The sequence below is a fragment of the Sinocyclocheilus rhinocerous genome, unplaced genomic scaffold (genome assembly GCF_001515625.1).
Source record: "Sinocyclocheilus rhinocerous isolate Xijiao unplaced genomic scaffold, SAMN03320098_v1.1 scaffold1256, whole genome shotgun sequence".
NCBI classification, from domain to species: domain Eukaryota; kingdom Metazoa; phylum Chordata; class Actinopteri; order Cypriniformes; family Cyprinidae; genus Sinocyclocheilus; species Sinocyclocheilus rhinocerous.
Window position 1 is genome coordinate 2022001 of NW_015646445.1, and position 19222 is coordinate 2041222.

Consider the following 19222-nt stretch of genomic DNA (forward strand, 5'->3'; position numbering starts at 1 on the left):
AGCATCTCGCTCAAAAATGACCAAAGAGTTTCTATATTTTTCCTATTTAAAACTTGACTCTTCTGTAAGTACACGATGTAACTACAGAAGAGTCAAGTTTTAAATAGGAAAAATATAGAAACTCTTTGGTCATTTTTGAGCGAGATGCTAACGGTCTAATCAGATTCAATGATCTATGCTAAGCTACAGCTAAAAGTGATACCGCCAGACCCGGAGATCGGCTGAATGGATTCGAAAACAGTAAAACTCAACTGTTTAACTCTAGGGGAGTTGGAAAATTAGCCTATTTTCAAAAATAGTGGAGTGTTCCTTTAACGTTTATATTTACGAAAAATATTTACTTTGATACAATTTTCACTCAGAAATTGCTAGTTAATTTCACAAAGAAATGGCTGTTAATGCACTGAATATATGACACTTTGATTTAGATAGAGTGAAATGGTATTTTCTGGTACAGTGCAATAATCTTTGTTTCATTTACAACTTCGAAAATGTAATTTTTACAGTCTGGCACTGATTCAGGTCACTCAATGTTCAGATTAACATGATGGGACATGTTTACTTTCACTCTGTGCTCTTTTATAGTAAGCAAATATTCAGTATGTCGGTTTGGTGCCAAATAATTGGGATGGTTAACAGTCAAGTGAGAGTCATAAGAGAACCGGCTGCATTCCTCACGGATAGTTGATTCATCATTGTGTGTGCAGTTCGAATGCAGATCTTTTAATCATCATTTTTCCTTCAAATGCACAAACAGATATGGTCATATGAATTCCCTCTTCTCTATCATGACACCTTTTATCTCATGAATGGCTGAGCAGACTGATGAAATACGTATAATGGTTCTTAATACTTCATTTTCATTAACAACAGCAAAGCGCAAATGTCTGTTTTTTCTTCCCCCACGCAGCAGATGTTAATGAACCCTCTTGTGTTTTGGGAGATCACAGACAGGTGCTGTTTTTGCACCTCATGACCCAAGGCAGGTCCAGCGAGGGATGAGAGATTCAGCTCTTTTCACTGTTCATTCCTGCTGTTTCACTCATCTGAAAAGACTTTAATTATGCTGTTTCTATTGAGAACACCTCCCTCAATCTTTAATTAAGCATGCAGTCGCTCCCCGAAGGCCGTGGCGGTGAAAAGCATTGATCTCGGCTTCAATTGTCGTAACACGGCCTCAGGCACGACGAGCGCAGTGTGCCTGCCACCTTGCAAATGCACGGCATGGGAAAGTATGCCATGAAGTTGCGCTGCAGGGCTCATGTGTCCCCCGTTAAGGGGCCTTTGGTGTTGTTTGTGTTCCTTGCATGTCGTAGGTTTATACTCAAGATGTTTGCAACGACCCCGTTGACTTGTTCCTTTGATTCCCACTTTCTCTCTCTCCCAGTGTAAATCTCAGTTGCTAAATGTATGATAGACGCTCAGGTCGTGGGTAAAGTGCGGCATAACACAAACAAAAGCTCAGTCAGAAACGCCTGTCTCATAAACAAAGCTACACTGTCAAATTCCCCCGAGCAGAAAATTAAAGCATATTAATAGTCTGTTTTTTATGGAATGATCCACAACATCAACAAATGAATTTCACTCCAAAGCAGATCCAGCTGTCGTAATGTAAAAGAAGGGAACAAAAGTTAAACCAAAACACATGTACTTTGGGCTGGGTAAGTGTGTCTGTAACAGGAGGGAGCCTGCCAAAACAGGAACACAACTTTAGTATCTGAATTAATGACAGACAAGCAGATCCAAAAGCAGAAAAGAGGATGTGAGGACTCTTTTGAATGATTTACCAACAAATCAGCAAACCCCAGACGCTTAATATAGTCATTTTATAGGTGTTTTACACCAAACTGTGAAGTGCAGCTCTAAAACTAGATAATTGCTGGTGTTTAAAACCCTCCTCTACCCATAATGCACTGTGTTTCCCTGAAGCGGTGTTCATACTGACAGCAACCGGAAATCATTTTCAATGTGAAATAATGATTTGAAGCAACATGAAGTGTTGTGTCAAAGCTGAAGAAAGTTTGACTTGATGCATATGAGAAGCAACGGGATGCGGCAGCTACCAATAAGAATGAAGACGTCATTTATTTAGTGAATTTTGAGAAAATAAATATTCATTAAATTCAAAATGTAAAAAAAATAAAATAATGTAATTCACATGAAGTTGTTTCCATCAATGTGGCAAAGTTGAAGAAAGCTGAACTTTATGCAAATGAGTAGCAAACAAATGAGTTTTGGGACTTTTGAGTGAATAAATGTTCACTAAATTCAAAATGCGAATTAATATGCATTAAATAAATTTTATTCTTTAAAATGTTCTGTTAAAATGTATTATTAATGATGGCATTACTAAATTTAAAAAAAAATAGTAATGGCTATTTTATCTGTCATTAAGCATCCTGATCTCTAAATATCAGCATCAGCATTGGCTATTAAAAGAGTAGGAAGACGTTTGTGATCAGTTTCATGGTTCTATATTATGGAATGCCAATCCTGCCATAATTAGAAATAAATAAATAAATGTACAAAGAAAATTAAAAGGGCAATTATTTATAATTGTATTTCCTTATTTATGTATTTTTTCATTTTTTTCCACATTTATTTATTTATACATTTATTTATTTATTTCTAATTATGGCAGGATTGGCATGCATTACTATATGACCCACGTAGGCATAATAAAAAATGACAGCAACCGGAAATCATTTTCAATGTGAAATAATGATTTGAAGCAACATGAAGTGTTGTGTCAAAGCTGAAGAAAGTTTGACTTGATGCATATGAGAAGCAACGGGATGCGGCAGCTACCAATAAGAATGAAGACGTCATTTATTTAGTGAATTTTGAGAAAATAAATATTCATTAAATTCAAAATGTAAAAAAAATAAAATAATGTAATTCACATGAAGTTGTTTCCATCAATGTGGCAAAGTTGAAGAAAGCTGAACTTTATGCAAATGAGTAGCAAACAAATGAGTTTTGTGACTTTTGAGTGAATAAATGTTCACTAAATTCAAAATGTGAATTAATATGCATTAAATAAATGTTATTCTTTAAAATGTTCTGTTAAAATGTATTATTAATGATGGCATTACTAAATAAAAAAAAAACATTGGCTATTAAAACAGTAGGAAGACGTTTGTGGTCAGTTTCACGGTTCTATATTATGGAATGCCAATCCTGCCATAATTAGAAATAAATAAATAAATGTACAAAGAAAATTAAAAGGGCAATTATTTATAATTGTATTTCCTTATTTATGTATTTTTTCATTTTTTTCCACATTTATTTATTTATACATTTATTTATTTATTTCTAATTATGGCAGGATTGGCATTCCATACTATATGACCCACGTAGGCATAATAAAAAAACGTGGGCATTCCAAGATTTTGATTTATTCATTGATACTGTCAGCCCACCAACGTTAAAGCATCAAGCAATAGCAATGCCTACTACAATCAACAATACAGCAACTAAGTGACCTGCAGCAATAAACCGGCTGTAAGTGTGAACGCCTCTTGAGAGAACGAGGTGTTGACACGAGCGTAGATGTGTTAATGAATTTGTGTTGCCACAGCAAGAGGAATACATCTGTGGAATAAACCTGTTGTTGTGGTGGGAGGTAGTCTTATGTTTGGGCTTGTGCATGTGGACTACACAAAATTAGACTGTTAATAATGTTTTCTAATCTGTTTGGGCTTATTATTTCAGTAAGTCAACACGCTGTGCGCTGGCACAATCAGATGCCTGTGGAAAATGGGAAGTCACACACAAACTCTGTTCCAGGTTTTATCATCATTATTATTATTATATGACCCATATTTAGCCTTTCTACCTTCACATTAATGAGTTCAGACTGCTCTATCCATAAACAGTACTAGAAAAAAAATGTACTCTCTTTCCAAACACGTTTAAATTTTTTTTTCATTTGTGCAATACACAACTGATCGGTCTTGTACTGATCGTTCTTTATCATGCAGCGAATTTGGAACAGGGTCTTGTAAAGTCTCATAAAAGCTTCTGAAGATGTACATGCTTTACATGATGAATGAAACTTTGACATTATTTACTGAAAGTGTTGACATTTTGCCCTGTTCCAGTTCCACATGGTGTATTTATGCATCCAGGAGTAGTAGCCATGTCTGATTCATGAATAAATCATTATTCTGATTTAGATTTGTTTCAAAGAATCAGTTGACTAGATTCACAACATTGGTCTGAGTAATCGGATTTGGAATATAATGTGTATATAAATCACCATTCAAAATTTTGGGATTTTTTAATGTTTTTGAAACATACTCCAAGGCTGCATTCATTTGATGAAAAATACATAAAAATCAGTCATATTTTTGTTTACTGTTTTAATATATATTAAGATGTAATTTATTCATTTGATGGCAAAGTTGAATTTTCACCTTCAGAAATTATTCTAATATGTTGATTTTTTTTTTATAAAAAAATTTTTTTAATGAAAATTTCTATTTACATTATTACTTTTACTCACTATATTACTGTGAGATGTATTTATTATGCATTTATTTTTAAATAACTTTCTATCTACTTCTTTTAATCAATTGTGACCCTGGAGCACAAAAGCAGTCTGAAGTCGCTGGGGTATATTTGTAGCAATAGCCAACAATACATTGTATGGGTCAAAATTATCGATTTTTCTTTTATGCCAAAAATCATTAGGATATTAAGTAAAGATCATGTTCCATGAAGATATTTTGTAAATGTCCTACCGTAAATATATCAAAACTTAATTTTTGATTAGTAATATGCATTGCTACGAACTTCATTTGGACAACTTTAAAGGTGATTTTCTCAATATTTGTATTTTTTTTTTGCACCCTCAGATTCCAGATTTTCAAATAGTTGTATCTCGGCCAAATATTGTCCTCCTATCCTAACAAACCATACATCAATGGAAAGCTTATTTATTCAGCTTTCAGATGCTGTGTAAATCTAAATTTCGAAAAAATTGACCCATTCGGACCCCTTAGTATCCCCTTCCGGCCCCCTGGGGGTCCCCTGACAAAACATTTATGATACTGTTATGGTGCTTTTACACCCTTTTTGAAGCATGAGATCCCTATTCATTGTTGCTACGTGGAAAACAGCACATTATTGCAATTTCTCCTGCTGTGCTCTATGGAAGAAAGAATGCCATGTGGGTGAATAAACATGGTGAACAAATGATGCCAGAATTTCAATGTTTGGCTGAACTATCCCTTTAAACATTCAGAAAGACAGACTGTCTTATTAGCAATAACAAGACGTCTCTTTATTATTTCAGTGTATCTCGGCTCTCGACTAAAAGTGTTCCTGGCAGAGTCTGCAGGGTGTGGCACAGAAAAGAACGTATGAATGTATTTTGGAATAAAAAGAAACACCCACAATCCTCTGCAAAAAGAAAGAGGAAAAAACGCACCCCAGATGTCATCTGAATTTATGTCTGTAATTACCTTATTTTAATAACACGGAGAGAGAATGAAAGAGGGAAAGAGAGAGGCCCTCTCAGACACGCTTATCCGTTGTTTCTGCCAAGTGCATTTGCCAAGGAGTGCAGCGTTTGATGCAGTTGTGTTTGTTATCTGGGTGTTTCTTTCCTTCTTCCTTTTGTCAGTCTCTCTCTCCCTCGCCTTTTGAAAGCCATTATGTCTGCCTCTCCGCTTCAGCAGACTTGTGACATGTCTATCACTCTTGCGTCACCCCCATAAAGCCCTGCAATAATGAACATCTAAATTGTGAAAAGCGCGGATGACTCACCGCAGCTGAGATATGATGTGCGATATAAGGCCAGAGACCATCGGTTCTGCTCCGAACAATATCGCCGCTCCTAGAGCGCTTAAGAGAATATCGGTGGAATTTACTGGCGCTCTAGAGTTTTTGAAGACTCTTCAGAAGAGGGTTATTGGGAAAAGCAGAAAGCTGGTGGCCTTGTGATGAAGGATCTGGGCTTGAAATGGAAAGATATCGATAAACTACGTGCCACGTGTGCTTACACTTCAACACGTTTATGATTTATTGCTGTTAATTACTTTATGCATCAAATCTACCGAAAATGGAATTTGTGAATGAGATTTGGTTAAAAGAAATACTGTATTTCCTTCACATGTAAAAACTCTCATTGTGGTTGCATTAATTGATTTGATACTTCAGTGGCCTACAGAATTTGAGGTAATGAATATCAGCTTTTTTCTGCTGAATAATTAAAATGTTATTTTTTCTTCTTTTTTACTCTCTTTTCCACCTCCCTCTCTCTGTCTCTCTCTTATTTGTGTATTTTTCTATATCCTATTAAAGTATGTATTTATATTTAATATGAGCTTTTATTTTGATATTTGAAGTCAATTGCATTACTTTTAAAGCATGTATACGTGCAGTTGTTACCCTTGTTCGGCACGTCTTTACTACAGTTCTCTTTTGAAGTTTTCTGAGGTACAAGTTAACTAAAGAAACATGGCGTCGCCTAAAAAACAGCAGCTGTGTTGGTGAAAGAGATGAGCCCTTTTTTGTGCAGGGGGAAGCAAACCGTGTGCGTGATGAGAGGTTAAGGACAGATAAATTGATGGTGCAGTGCAATCGCTCTGTCAGAGGCAGAAGACCTGCGCTCTTTAATCTTGCATGAGCAGAATGTCCTGCTTTCGAGTTCAGAGCTATTGCCATTGAAGGAACGGCCAAGAGAAATTCTCTCTTTCCGAGAGTGAAAAATTAGATTCTGTTCTCTGTAAAAAGCATATCAGTGTAATTAAGGCTTTTGTCCTCTATCTAACCATCATAATTACATGCAGTCTTCCATTTAATTTCCACCCACAAATTCCTGGCTGGCAGCGATGGATCATCTTCGGATCCAGTCCACTAGAACAGGCCCGTGTTTGACTCGACACGGCTCATGTGGACATTGTTGCAGATTTACGAGGGGGAGGAATGCACTGCACTGTAGTTTATTGTGCTGGTTTTTTACACTCTGATTAATGAGAGGAGCAGACTGTGGATTATATTGTACATGTCTGTGTTTGGACAAGCAGCACAGTCTTTGTCTGTTGAACTCTCCAACATTTTGAATAAAATGTTTACGTATAAAGGAACACAAATTTTCTTTACTCTTTTGAAATAAGAGACAAATTTTGCACATTTTGTACTATGTAGTACAATCAGCCAATCAGAACAAATGTCGAGCTGGATTATTTCGGACTGAGGGCGGAGCTACTGAGCGTGACGCAAAACTCCCTCCCTAATCCACCCAGACGTCTTATGAAAACTAAGCTGCAAAAATGAATAATTGAGAATATTTCATGGTATTGACATCACAGCGGCATTAATAAGCACATTCATATGCAACTGAATGTTAGCAGAGATTTCCTTTTCAAATAAATGCTGTTCTTTTGAACTTTCTATTCATCAAAGAATCCTAAAAAAAGAAAAAAATGTATCATGGTTTCCTCAAAAATATGATGCAGCTTTTTTCAGCATTGATAATAGTAAGAAATATTGGTAGCACTTTACTTAAAGCCTTTATGTATAATGCATTATAAAGGGTTATTAAAGGGTATAATGCATTATAAATATGTGATAAGAGTTATAATGTATTAACTGTGGTTACAATTATTCATGAGATGCATTATAAGGTGCATATACTTAATGCATTAAAACTACTTTTATAATGCATTATACATAAAGGCTTTAAGTAAAGCTTTTACGAAAATATTTCTTCATGTGACACTGAAGACTGGAGTAATGGCTGCTTTACCATCACAGGAATAAATTACATTTTAAAATATAGATATACTCACCCAGATATTATTGTCACAATTTTACTGTTTTTACGGTATTGTTGATAAATGCAGCCATGATGAGCATAAAATACTTCTTTCAACGACATGTAAAAATCTTACCGACCCCAAAAACGGTAGTGCGTGTGTATGTAGAAATATTTCTTAAAGGTACAGTACAGTAGCGACAACAGCCTTTTTCATTTTAAAGGTGTAAAATGGCCATGTGTTTTGTATCAAGGAATTGTACACTGCAAAAAAGATTTTCTTCCTTAGTATTTTTGTCTTGTTTTCTAGTATAACTATCTAAACATTTTTTTAATCAAGATGCATTTACATGACAAGTAAAATGGCTTTATCAAATGACAAATATCAAAATTTTGTTCGTTTTTGCTTAAAACAAGCAAAAAAATAAAAATGTAAAAATCTGCCAATGGGGCAAGAAATATATTCTTGTTTAGCCTTTGAATTAAGATAATTTTTCTTACCCCATTGGCAGATATTTTTGCTTGTTGTAAGCAAAAACGAACAAAATTTTGATATTTGTTTCAGAAAACAAGACATAATATCTTAAGTCATTTTACTTGTAAAGTAAATGCACCTTGATTCAAGAATTTTTAGATATTTGAAAACAAAACAAAAATTCTAAGTAAGAAAATCTTTTTTTTTTTGCAGTGTAACTAACAGATTTTGAGAGAACATTTCAATGTTTATGTTTATATGGAGATGAGCTTCACCGTCATGATCTGTCATAGTAGTTAATCTGTGTTTGTGTTTTGACTGTGTGAACTTGATTATTGAATTTTTCCTGCTAGAATTTCACTGTTCATCAAACAGCATCAAATACTTCAGTAAACACTTCTACACAGACGCAGAGAGGCAGCATGTGTGTGTGTGTGTGTGTGTGTGGCCTGAGTTGGCTCCAATACGTGTAACAAGGACACCGTAAAATAAAGTCTTACCAATATAGAATTAAATTTATGCTTGGTTACATATGTACTTTTATTAGTTACTTCACAAAAGTTTTAAATGCAACTCATCCAATCAGATTTTATAGCTAAAATTATTTATTTTATAACTCATTATGTGGGAATCTCACAAACAGACATATTTTATCCCAAAAAACAAAAGACAAGAAATTATATTTTGCGCAAGGTCTAAATTTATACAAACTTAAAGAGATAGTTGCATGATAGCTGCATGAGTTTCTTTTTTCAGTTGAACTCAGAAGAAGATATTTTGAAGAATAATTTATTGAGATGCACCTGTATGTACTTTTATTAGTTACTTCACAAAAGTTTTAAATGCAACTCATCCAATCAAAGTTTATAGCTAAAATGATTTATTTCATAACTCATTATGTGGGAATCTCACAAACAGAAATTATATTTTGCGCAAGGTCTAAATTTATACAAACTTAAAGAGATAGTTGCATGATAGCTGCATGAGTTTCTTTTTTCTGTTGAACTCAGAAGAAGATATTTTGAAGAATATGGGGAACCAAGCAGTTGATGGTCCCTACTGACTTCCATAGTATGGGAAAAAATACTATGGTTGTCAATTGGGACCATCAACATTTTTTTTTCCCAAAATGTCTTCTTTTGTGTTCAGCAGAAGAAATACACTTATACAGGGTTGAAACAATTTGAGGGTGAGTAAATGATAACAGGATTTTCATTTTTGGGTGAACTACACTGCAACAAAATGTTTTTCTTCCTATTTTTGTCTTGGTTTCTAGTATAAATATCTAAACATTTTTGAATCAAGAAGCATTCACTTGATTAGTAAAATGACTTAAGATGTATACGATATATACGATATTTGCTTAAACAAGCAAAAATATCTGCCAATGGGGTAAGAAAAATAATATTAATTCAAAGGCTAAACAAGAATATTTTTCTTGCCCAATTGGCAGATATTTTTGCTTGTTTTAAGCAAAAACTAACAAAATTGTTATAATTTTTTTCAGAAAACAAGATATATTGTATACATAATATAAGTCATTTTACTTGTAAAATAATGCACCTTGATTCAATTTTTTTTTAGATATTTATAAGTAGAAAACAAAAACAAAAATACTAATTTATAATATAATATTATAATATATTTATAATAATTCAATTCAAGTTTATTTGTATAGCGCTTTTCACGATACAAATCATTGCAAAGCAGCTTTAGAGAAAATGTAAGTTTCTATTTGAAAGTTTCTACATTATATTTTGTAGTAGCTTATCAGTGGTGACTATGTCAAGTTGATGTCCATTTTTGCAGTGTAGCCCTTTAAAAATGACAAAAGCTTTAACTAAAAATAAAAGGGAAGTAGAAAATATAAAAACTGATTCAAAATAATAAATATTAAATATTTAAAAAAAAGTGTATTAATATACACGCTTAAAAATAACCTTTTCCCTGGAATAGTGATTTTTGTTCTGACTGAAAAAAATTATTCATTGAATTTACTAAATTTTTTAAGGTAAGTGGCTGCAATCAATTTATTTTAGCTACATTTAAATAAACACATTTAGTTGACTAACTTTCAACATATTTTTTTTATTAAATGTAGCTAAAATAAATTGTTTGCAGCCACTTACCTTAAAAAAAATGTAGTATAACTTTTTCAGTGCACTCAATCTATTTTTTCACACTCAATACAAAAGAATCAATATTTTTTCTAGATGTAATCATGTGCATCTGTTTGCGTGGGAAGAAATCAATACTATATATTGTATTTGGCTTGCTTTTTTGCACCGTTGGATTGCTCTGGCTGGAGAGAATTATGAGTTCCTGATTATTTGTGGATTCTTTTCTTTCAGCTTGCCGGTATGGAATCAGGCTATGCTTGTTTCTGTGGCAACGACATTGATTATCATCGTCACGGTGACGCTCCGAGCACAGAGTGTAACCATGTGTGTTTTGGAGATCACACTCAGCCATGTGGAGGCGATGGACGCGTCATAGTCTTCGACAGTACGTTTTTATAGTCTTATTATCTGTGCAAAGGAAAGTTAAGGATGCTGATGATCGTCTCATCCTCACAAATCTAGTTCTAGGTTGTTAAACAAAACCCTGTCATTTACCCTCTTCCTTTCATTATTTAGTAAAAGCTAAAGCTGTCACTTTTCTCCCAAAGCAAAAGTAGGCGCTTGTGGGGGAAACTTCACATCGCCCTCCGGAGTGATCTACTCTCCTGATTTCCCGGACAAATACAAACCTGGCAGGGTCTGCTACTGGACCATTCAGGTACAATTAATGCTTTAATATCCTAATGGAGAGAGAGCTTGCCTGAGCCAAAACTCATATCATGTGTATCTCATCTTTGTCATGTCGCTCTTCCAGGTTCCAGGTGCTTCTGTCTTTCTGTTCAACTTTACTTTCTTCAATATCGTGGATCAGACTGATATGGTGGAGCTGTTGGATGGCTACTCCAATCAGGTGTTGGCGCGATTTGATGGCCGCAATCCACCGCGGGACATCGTGAACATCACTGCAGACTTCGTCATTTTGTATTTTTACTCAGACAGGACAAATGAGGCGCAAGGATTTTCTGTTCTTTATCATGGTGAGGCTTTCTTTTGAGTTAACATTTGACTGTCTGCTTATATACAGTATGGTCATGTCCCTGCAGATTTTTTTTTTTTTTTGGTAATTAATACATTTATTCAGCAAGGATGCATTAAACTGATTTTTTTATTCTTGTGCAGCAAATCAGCATATTAGAATTATTTCTGAAGAATCATGTGAGACCGAAGTCTGGAGTAATGATGCTTGACAATCCAGCCTTTCCATTTTTTAAATATATTAAAATAGAAAACAGTTATTTTCTGTTTAAAACTAATTTAGTTATTTCTAAATACTTCCTTACAATATTGCTATTTTTGCTTTCTGTTTAATCAAATTAATTCATATAAAATGACAGTTTCTTATACTTGCTGAGCATTTACTCATTACTTAAAGCCTTTATGTACAGTATAATGCATAATAAAAGTAGTTTTAATGCACTGAATATGGCTTGTAATGCACCTTATAATGCATTATACAATCTCATGAATAATTGTAACCACAGTTAATACATTATAACACTTATAAATTCATAGTTACACTATGCATTTTAAATTCAGTTATAATTATTTACGACAAGATGAATAATTATAATGCATCATACCCATAAATGACCCTTTTTAATGCATTATACATAAAGGCTTTAAGTAAAGTGTTTTGTTGACTATTGCAACAACGCTAGCATACAGATGCCTTAAAAACAACATCAGAAGTGATGACACCAAACACAGTCAGTTTTTTTTTTTATGACTTTAGAATAAAATAGTCAAAAAATAGTCATACAAATAAATAAAAGCAGTGCTTTAGGGGTGCTTTTTGTCATATCTAAACAATTTTCAGACACGCTGCCACTTTGTGTTGTGTTGTTTTGGGAGGCAGAGTTTAATAACCACAATCTGAGGAAGAATAAAAGGGAGTGGGAAGGATGAAATGGAAAAAGGTTTTTTTTTTGAAAGAAAAGGTCAGCAAAGCAAATTGGCAGAACCTTTTTCCCCTGCAGGCAGAGTTTGATTTAGACGCCACATACTGCGTTTATATCCGCGCCTGCAACGCTGAATGAAAGACGTGATGTTATTTTGAAAGAGCTGAGATCTCTCTCTTTGTGATATCCAGCGGGGCGACAAAAGAGACGTTATGAATGTTAATCAGATGATACGTATCTCATCAAGGAGTTTTGGGGGTTTTGTTTGTGTTTCATTAGCTGATTATTTCCCCACAGCTTTAAGAAATCAAGCCGTCACACCTCTGGAGGAGGATGACGATGGTGATGAAGAGGACACCAGTACAGTGCAGCCGCATACGGGAAGCACTACAGCAAAATCAAATACCAGTCAGAATGGAAAATCCTCCCTCCGGTACTATGTAATCACATCAAGTCCTGCAAAGATGCCAGGTCAGTGGCATGAACCGGGCCGGACCGCGGGCCACAGAACCAGTATGTGTCCAGTTTTCTTCATTACGCTTCAGTTCTGCTCCTCTCACTTCTTTCTCATACTCAATATCAGTTTACTAGATATCATTCATACTAGTCATAGTCTAGTCAACTTATTATAAAACAAAAACAACCCAGTCTCACAAAAATACGTACCTCTGGGTACTTTTCTGCAACACCGTTTTTACGTACCTTATTGTACGTTTCGCCGCAGTTTCAAAGAGAAATGTCCACTGAGTGGCGCTAAAACACGGGTTCAATACGTCAACCCTGGCACGTTTTTATTACATTGACATAGATACGTATTGCTGTGTTGTTATTACGTTGCTTCAGGTACGTATTGCGGCGGTTCAGAATTCAAATATCAGACTGTCGCTAAAAGTTAATGCTCTATCATGGTGGAAATATGCCCTACACCAAACCCAACCCTAAACCTACCCGATAGTGTGCGGTGCTAACGTTCAAAAGCATCAGTTTTCAAATCTCCCAGCATGTTAAAATTGTTTTGAAGTCATAACATGATATTCTTCAAGTAATTGTGCGAAAATTACGCTTTATTAATCGAAACTCTGTAAATCATACTTTGTGTGAAAATAATTTAAAAGGTGTCGGAGTTTTACTGCCTCTAGTGTTCATTTCTTTTGGAAACTGCAGTGATATGTACTTATTGGTACGTATATCGCGTCTCGCGAAAAAGTGCCCCCAGGTACGTTTTTGCCATGAGACCGGGTAGAACAAAAAGGGTGATTTACTGTTACTAAAGTTCACTGTTGTAACCATACTTTCTGGCGAAATGCCTAAAATGGACATTTTTATATTCAATGCACATCTTTTTATATATGCTCAGAAATCTGTTGCCACGTATATTGTAATTATTTTAATTTAAGAACTAAAAAAAAAGTATAGTTCTAGTTAAAAATCAATTCAAGGAAGGAAGAATTATGGGGAAGAATTTTACACGAAGAAAATTCTGTTTGAATTGAATGCTGATTGTTTGAACTTTCTATTCATCTTTAAAAGATTAATTTACGATTTAAAAATGTATGCCACAGGGCAAATTCTGAAAACTTTTTTGCTATTAAAGCTTAAATCAGAAATAATGTTGAATATTAAAAATCACTAAACTTAGTCTAATAAAACAGTCTTAATGGCCAACTATACAGTGCACTAAAATCATAACAATATTCACAATGTTGCTTCATTTTATATTGCCAAGAACCGACTTTAGCGGCATGCTCCGACTTTAGTTTTATTGTTTATTTTGTTATTAAAATCATGTTTGCCAGTTCCTGCCTCCTTCTTTAATGAGTCTTGAACTTTGTAACATACATATACACACATTTTCCTTTTCATCCCAGTGACCCATTTATTTATTTATTTTTTTTGTGAGACCCAAAGGAACCAATATGGACCCTTTAGGTGCAAAGCTGCACCTTTTGAAAACCCTTTGTTCCTTTTTTCTGACAGTGCATTATCCACCACTGTTAGTTAGCTTTTAAATTTGAGCTTACTTTAGCTCTGTGTTTTGCGTTTCCATAACTATCCGCTCTTTACACTAGTTACTCGAGTTCTTGCTAGTCATAACCTTAAGATTTCAGTACAGCTGTAATGATGAGGCTGCATTAGCTTTACTGTCACTAATAAACGTGTTGTGTTTTACAGTGTGGACCATCTACGCATTAGCTGCTCTGCTAACGCTAACAGTCATAGCCATGGTGGCTAAGCTGCTCCTGCATCTTACTGTAAAGTAAGTACATATGCTATAAAATGAAAGTTTTTTGTTCTTCAGTTTTGAGATGCTCATATAAAGCATCAGATGAAGAATTATGATGATGCTGATTGTTTTAACTAACTCATCCTCCCCATCCCTGCTGAAAAAACAATAGACACCATCACAAAATTTGTAATGGTTTTGCTGGTTATAATGGGACTTGCATTGGTTTTACTGGAAACTGTAATGGACCTTGTTGGTCTCTACTGGTAATTGGTCGCCTTCTATTGGTGGCTTGTTAAAACCACTAAATCCTAATGGAATATGTCCCAAAACACACTACAGAAAACCATTTTTAATGGTTTTAATGGTTAAAAGTTGATGGTTTGTAATAGTATTTGTAGTGGAAACCATTAGAATGTTCTGTGATGGTTTCTATTGTTTTTTTTAAGCAGGGATAGCAGGCTTTATTGCAGGTAAAGGAGAGCCACGCTTTGATTTGCTACTTTATCTGTACGCCGTTGGCAGATTTATAGCGTCCATCATTTGGTTTTACCGGGCGTATTGTAGCATGCATACAAGTTTGATTTGAATCAGCTTCTCCGCTCTCGGTCCTTATCTGCTTTTTGTATCTGTCTTCCCTCTCAGATCCCCGTCCATCCCGTCAATCAGCGGGTCGGATTCGTGCGCGCAGAGCACCACGTCTGAACCCTGGATCATCTTCTACAGACCTTCCACCATCTCTCTGTTTAAGAAGAAACTCAAGAACCACCATGGAGACCTCAGCCCTCTTGTGGGAAACTAACCTCACCGCCTCTGACCTCTACGGCTGCTTTAGCCCCTAAAGGATGCACACACTGTACACAATGCTGGTTTTCTGCTGCTGGATCCGATTCATGCCTAATTCAGTTCAAACGACCAGCGCAGGGCCCAGCTTACACGTGCCGGTCACTTGTTGGTAAGAAACTGCGCAAAAAGAGCTCGACGCTAGCCGACGCGCGTACTCTCAATTTGCATCCTAACCAATCACAAATCATGTGACAGGTGCATATATGCACCAAGCGATTTGATTAACAAAAGAGCACTGGGATGCTTCTGTTGCCACAGACCAAAACGAACAAGTGACCATTGCTGTAAAATGGATAGTCGTTTCTCTAGGTGCTTTCACAGAAGCGATCAGCCTGAGCGCACTGAAAAACAAAACCACTTACGTAACCAAAATAACGCCACGGTACCCAACCAGCCCCTGTGGAGGAGAGATACCATTCAGTTTCGCTCGCTTTTTAACCTCTAATGTAGGTCACCTGTTGTTGAGGAGCACAGAACTCCTCATAAAACCATTCTGACGCATTCCCAAAAGTGTTTGTATTTTCAAAATGTTAATTAATATAAAAAAACCTAACATCAAAAAGTTAACATTAGTTTCCAGTTTATTATCGATTATTCTGAGAACCAGTAGTATTTGTCCACAAGCTGAAGACTTTTACGGAATAATTTGTAAATTATTAAAAATAACATTTATTCAATTAAAAATCACAATTAAAAAAAGTTAAAACATAAGTACATCATAACTGTTTCAAAATGTTTCTAAATTTCATTGGTTCACCTGAACACACATCGATTTTTGTAGACATTTTTAGTAACACTTTATTGAAAGACTTTATGTATAATGCATTATAAAGGGTTATTAACGGGTATATTGTATTATAATTATTCATAATGTGCGTTGTAATACATTACATCTTGTCGTAAATAATCATAACCGAATTTAAAATGCATAGTGTAACAATGAATTGATAAGTGTTATAATGTATTAACTGTGGTTACAATTATTCTTGAGATTGTACAGTGCATTAAGGTGCATTACAAGCCATACTTAGTGCATTAAAACTATTTTTATGCATTATACATAAAGGCTTTAAGTAAAGTGTTACCAAATTTTAATGACATTCGTATAATACAAAGGTAGAGTTGTAGTTATTAGTCTCTTATTGGCCTGATTAACCAAGCTCTCCATAAAACAAACAAAACAAGTCCTGAAAATGAATAAAATCAGCATTATGCAGACACTTTTGGCCATTTTTGGTTTGTAAAATGCTTTTTTACATGTTTGAGCTGAGGTTTTGCTACATTTACACCAGCAGGCGTCACCAGATTTTGGTGTTTCGAGCACTTCAAAAAAAGTGAATCATTTTATGAAGCAATTGGTTCAATCGATTCAGAGTTGATCTGAGGTTTACAGTGCATTTCTGAGTTTATGGGAATGTCCATTTTACATGCAAATTACTGTACTCCGAATTTACACTGATATTTATGAATGTTTCATGAATGAGGCCCATTTTGCCCAAAACACCTTTATTGTATGGACAAAAAAGTGAGTAAATGATGACAGAAATTTCATTTTTTTTTTTTTTTTCAACTATCCTGTTGAGTGTCACAACATGTAGCTTGCAGTTCACAGCACTTGCACAGCCATCAGTCACAGGTCAGCAGTGTTATATTTAGTTCTGTGTGTAGTACTTCATGTAAGTTTTTAGTAATATTGTAAAAGGCCTTCATTTAAAAATCCTTTTGAGAACATTCACATGGGTGATCATGTTTGTGGGTACGTCAATAATGCCACACTTACTGTCAAAAATGATTTAACAGTCACTTCATTATGCACTTTATTACCGAAGTACTTATCCTGTGTAATGTTTTATGCACAACCAAAAGCATTTTTTATATCTCAGATTGCATCTTTTGAAAATCAATATATTGGATAACAAAACAAATCTGTAAAAAAGCCTCAGTTAAGCAAGCCGCCCATCCAATTCAAGCGCAAATATCTGGTTTTTCCTCAATCCAAACATACTTGTCTGACCTGATGCTGTATTTTGGTCTGCAGTCTGTTAATTATTGCATACTTCGTCATACCCTTAGCTCTGCAGTGCCCGCGGCTGCCCATGCATACTAAAGTGTCACCGGTCACAGAGAGAGAGACAACCCCAAAGTGACAGGTTAAATCTAACAAGGTCATATTCGTCTGGAAAGGCTGGTGAATAATGCAGAAACCAGGCGTCCATTTAGATGGCAAAGCTCGAATGCCATAGCACTTTTACCAGTGGAAAAAAGTGTCATATCCGTCTGTGGTCTATCACAATGTGAGTGGGCTTTCCTTCTGAGAAACCAAGATAGGAATCCCTCCAGTTTTGGGAAAGGGTGCTTGCAGGGATTATACAAAAAGATGTTGTTTTCATTTAATTGTAAATAAAATAGTGAGAATTTTAATTTATGCCATAAATTATTCTTATTTTGGATGTAAAATGGGATATAATCTATCTTTTGTATAAGTACCTTTGTAGTTTTTATTTAATGTGTCCTGAGTGCAAAAATAAATATGCATGTTTCTTATGCCTGTCATGTTTGCTTTGTACACCATGAGATGTCACTAATGCCCTTTTTATTAATGATGACATGCAATCATTTACATAGAGCAGAGAGGGAATTTACAATGCAAATTAGATGCTTCAGGAGACTCCAAAATTAGCTTGCACCATGAGCAAAGTTTCACAGCATTCTGTTGAAAGATGTGACAAAAAGGGAAATATGCAAACAAGCATGCATTGGAAAACTAGACAGACCTCCAAAACACTAACATCTGCTGAAGAGGAAAAAAGTGAAGGAAGGAAGAAATTCAGCTCTGATGTTTTCTGCGTTGCTCAAATGCTTATCAGATAAAATGACTACCAGACGCAGAGTGGATGCACAAACAAAGCCTGTATTACAGGCCCCATGTGTAAGCCATTCCCCCCTGTGTGTGTGTGCAGAAAAGAAATATCATTTATCAATGAGGTTTGTTACTGATCTGTAGGCTATAAATGATGCACTCAGAGCAAATTGCTAATGCATGTATTACATTTGTGGCGATTTGTCTGATTACCCTATAAACCCCATCAGCCTTCGCTCATAAAAAAAACACATATAATAAAAGCCACTCAGAAAGGCAAACAAGCAGTTCGTCATTCATTTACATGCTGAGTTTCGTCTGAAGCGCTGCAGTGTTGCAGCAAGACTATGAATCCTATAGCGCCCTCTACTGGTAGGGATAACAAAACACAGTTTATTGTCATTTCTCTTCTGCATGACACTTAAGAGTAGAAGGTGATATTAAAAATTAATTGCTAATGGCTAGGTGATATGATCTTTCAAGCAGTTTCAGTAAATAAATCAAGGAAAAACAGTAAAAAAATAAATTAAAAAAAACAATAATGGAAACAGTAATAGAGTTAGACAGCAATATCTAGAAATAAATCGCTTTGCCTAACAAACCTTTCTATAACACATTTAAAAATATATATATATATCAAATACAATTAATTTCTGTAGTTTTTCCACTTCATATATATATACATTTTTAGTTGATGTTTTGTATTATAATCCTACAGTGAACAATCCCATCCTCACAGAAAAAGCTTCCATTGCATAACACACACACACACACACACACACACACACGTTTGTTTCTGTGAATTGTGGGGACTTTCCATAGACTTCTATTACTTTTATACTGACCAAACGTTATTTTTTATCCTCTAACCGAACCCTAACCCTAAACCTACCCCTTACAGAAAACCTGTTTGCATTCTTACACTTTCAGATAAACATCATTTACTATTTTTTATATTTTTTTTCCCCATGTCAAAAATGTCAGGTTTTACTATCCTTGTGGGGACATTTGGTCCCCAATGTAGCATAAACAAA

The 19222-nt window shown here is 35.0% G+C and overlaps 1 protein-coding gene across 1 annotated transcript in view; it reads left to right on the plus strand.

Moving 5' to 3' along the window:
* LOC107707827 (kremen protein 1-like) overlaps positions 1 to 15792 on the plus strand; it is a 63697-nt gene extending 47905 nt beyond the window's left edge. Inside the window, exons 4-10 of the mRNA XM_016511918.1 lie at positions 5300 to 5364; positions 10592 to 10745; positions 10909 to 11018; positions 11115 to 11337; positions 12556 to 12771; positions 14431 to 14515; positions 15128 to 15792. Coding sequence (XP_016367404.1) covers positions 5300 to 5364; positions 10592 to 10745; positions 10909 to 11018; positions 11115 to 11337; positions 12556 to 12771; positions 14431 to 14515; positions 15128 to 15284 — 1010 coding nt within the window. The 3' untranslated portion in view covers positions 15285 to 15792. The remainder of the gene's footprint in view (positions 1 to 5299; positions 5365 to 10591; positions 10746 to 10908; positions 11019 to 11114; positions 11338 to 12555; positions 12772 to 14430; positions 14516 to 15127) is intronic.
* The last annotated feature ends 3430 nt before the right edge of the window (positions 15793 to 19222 follow it).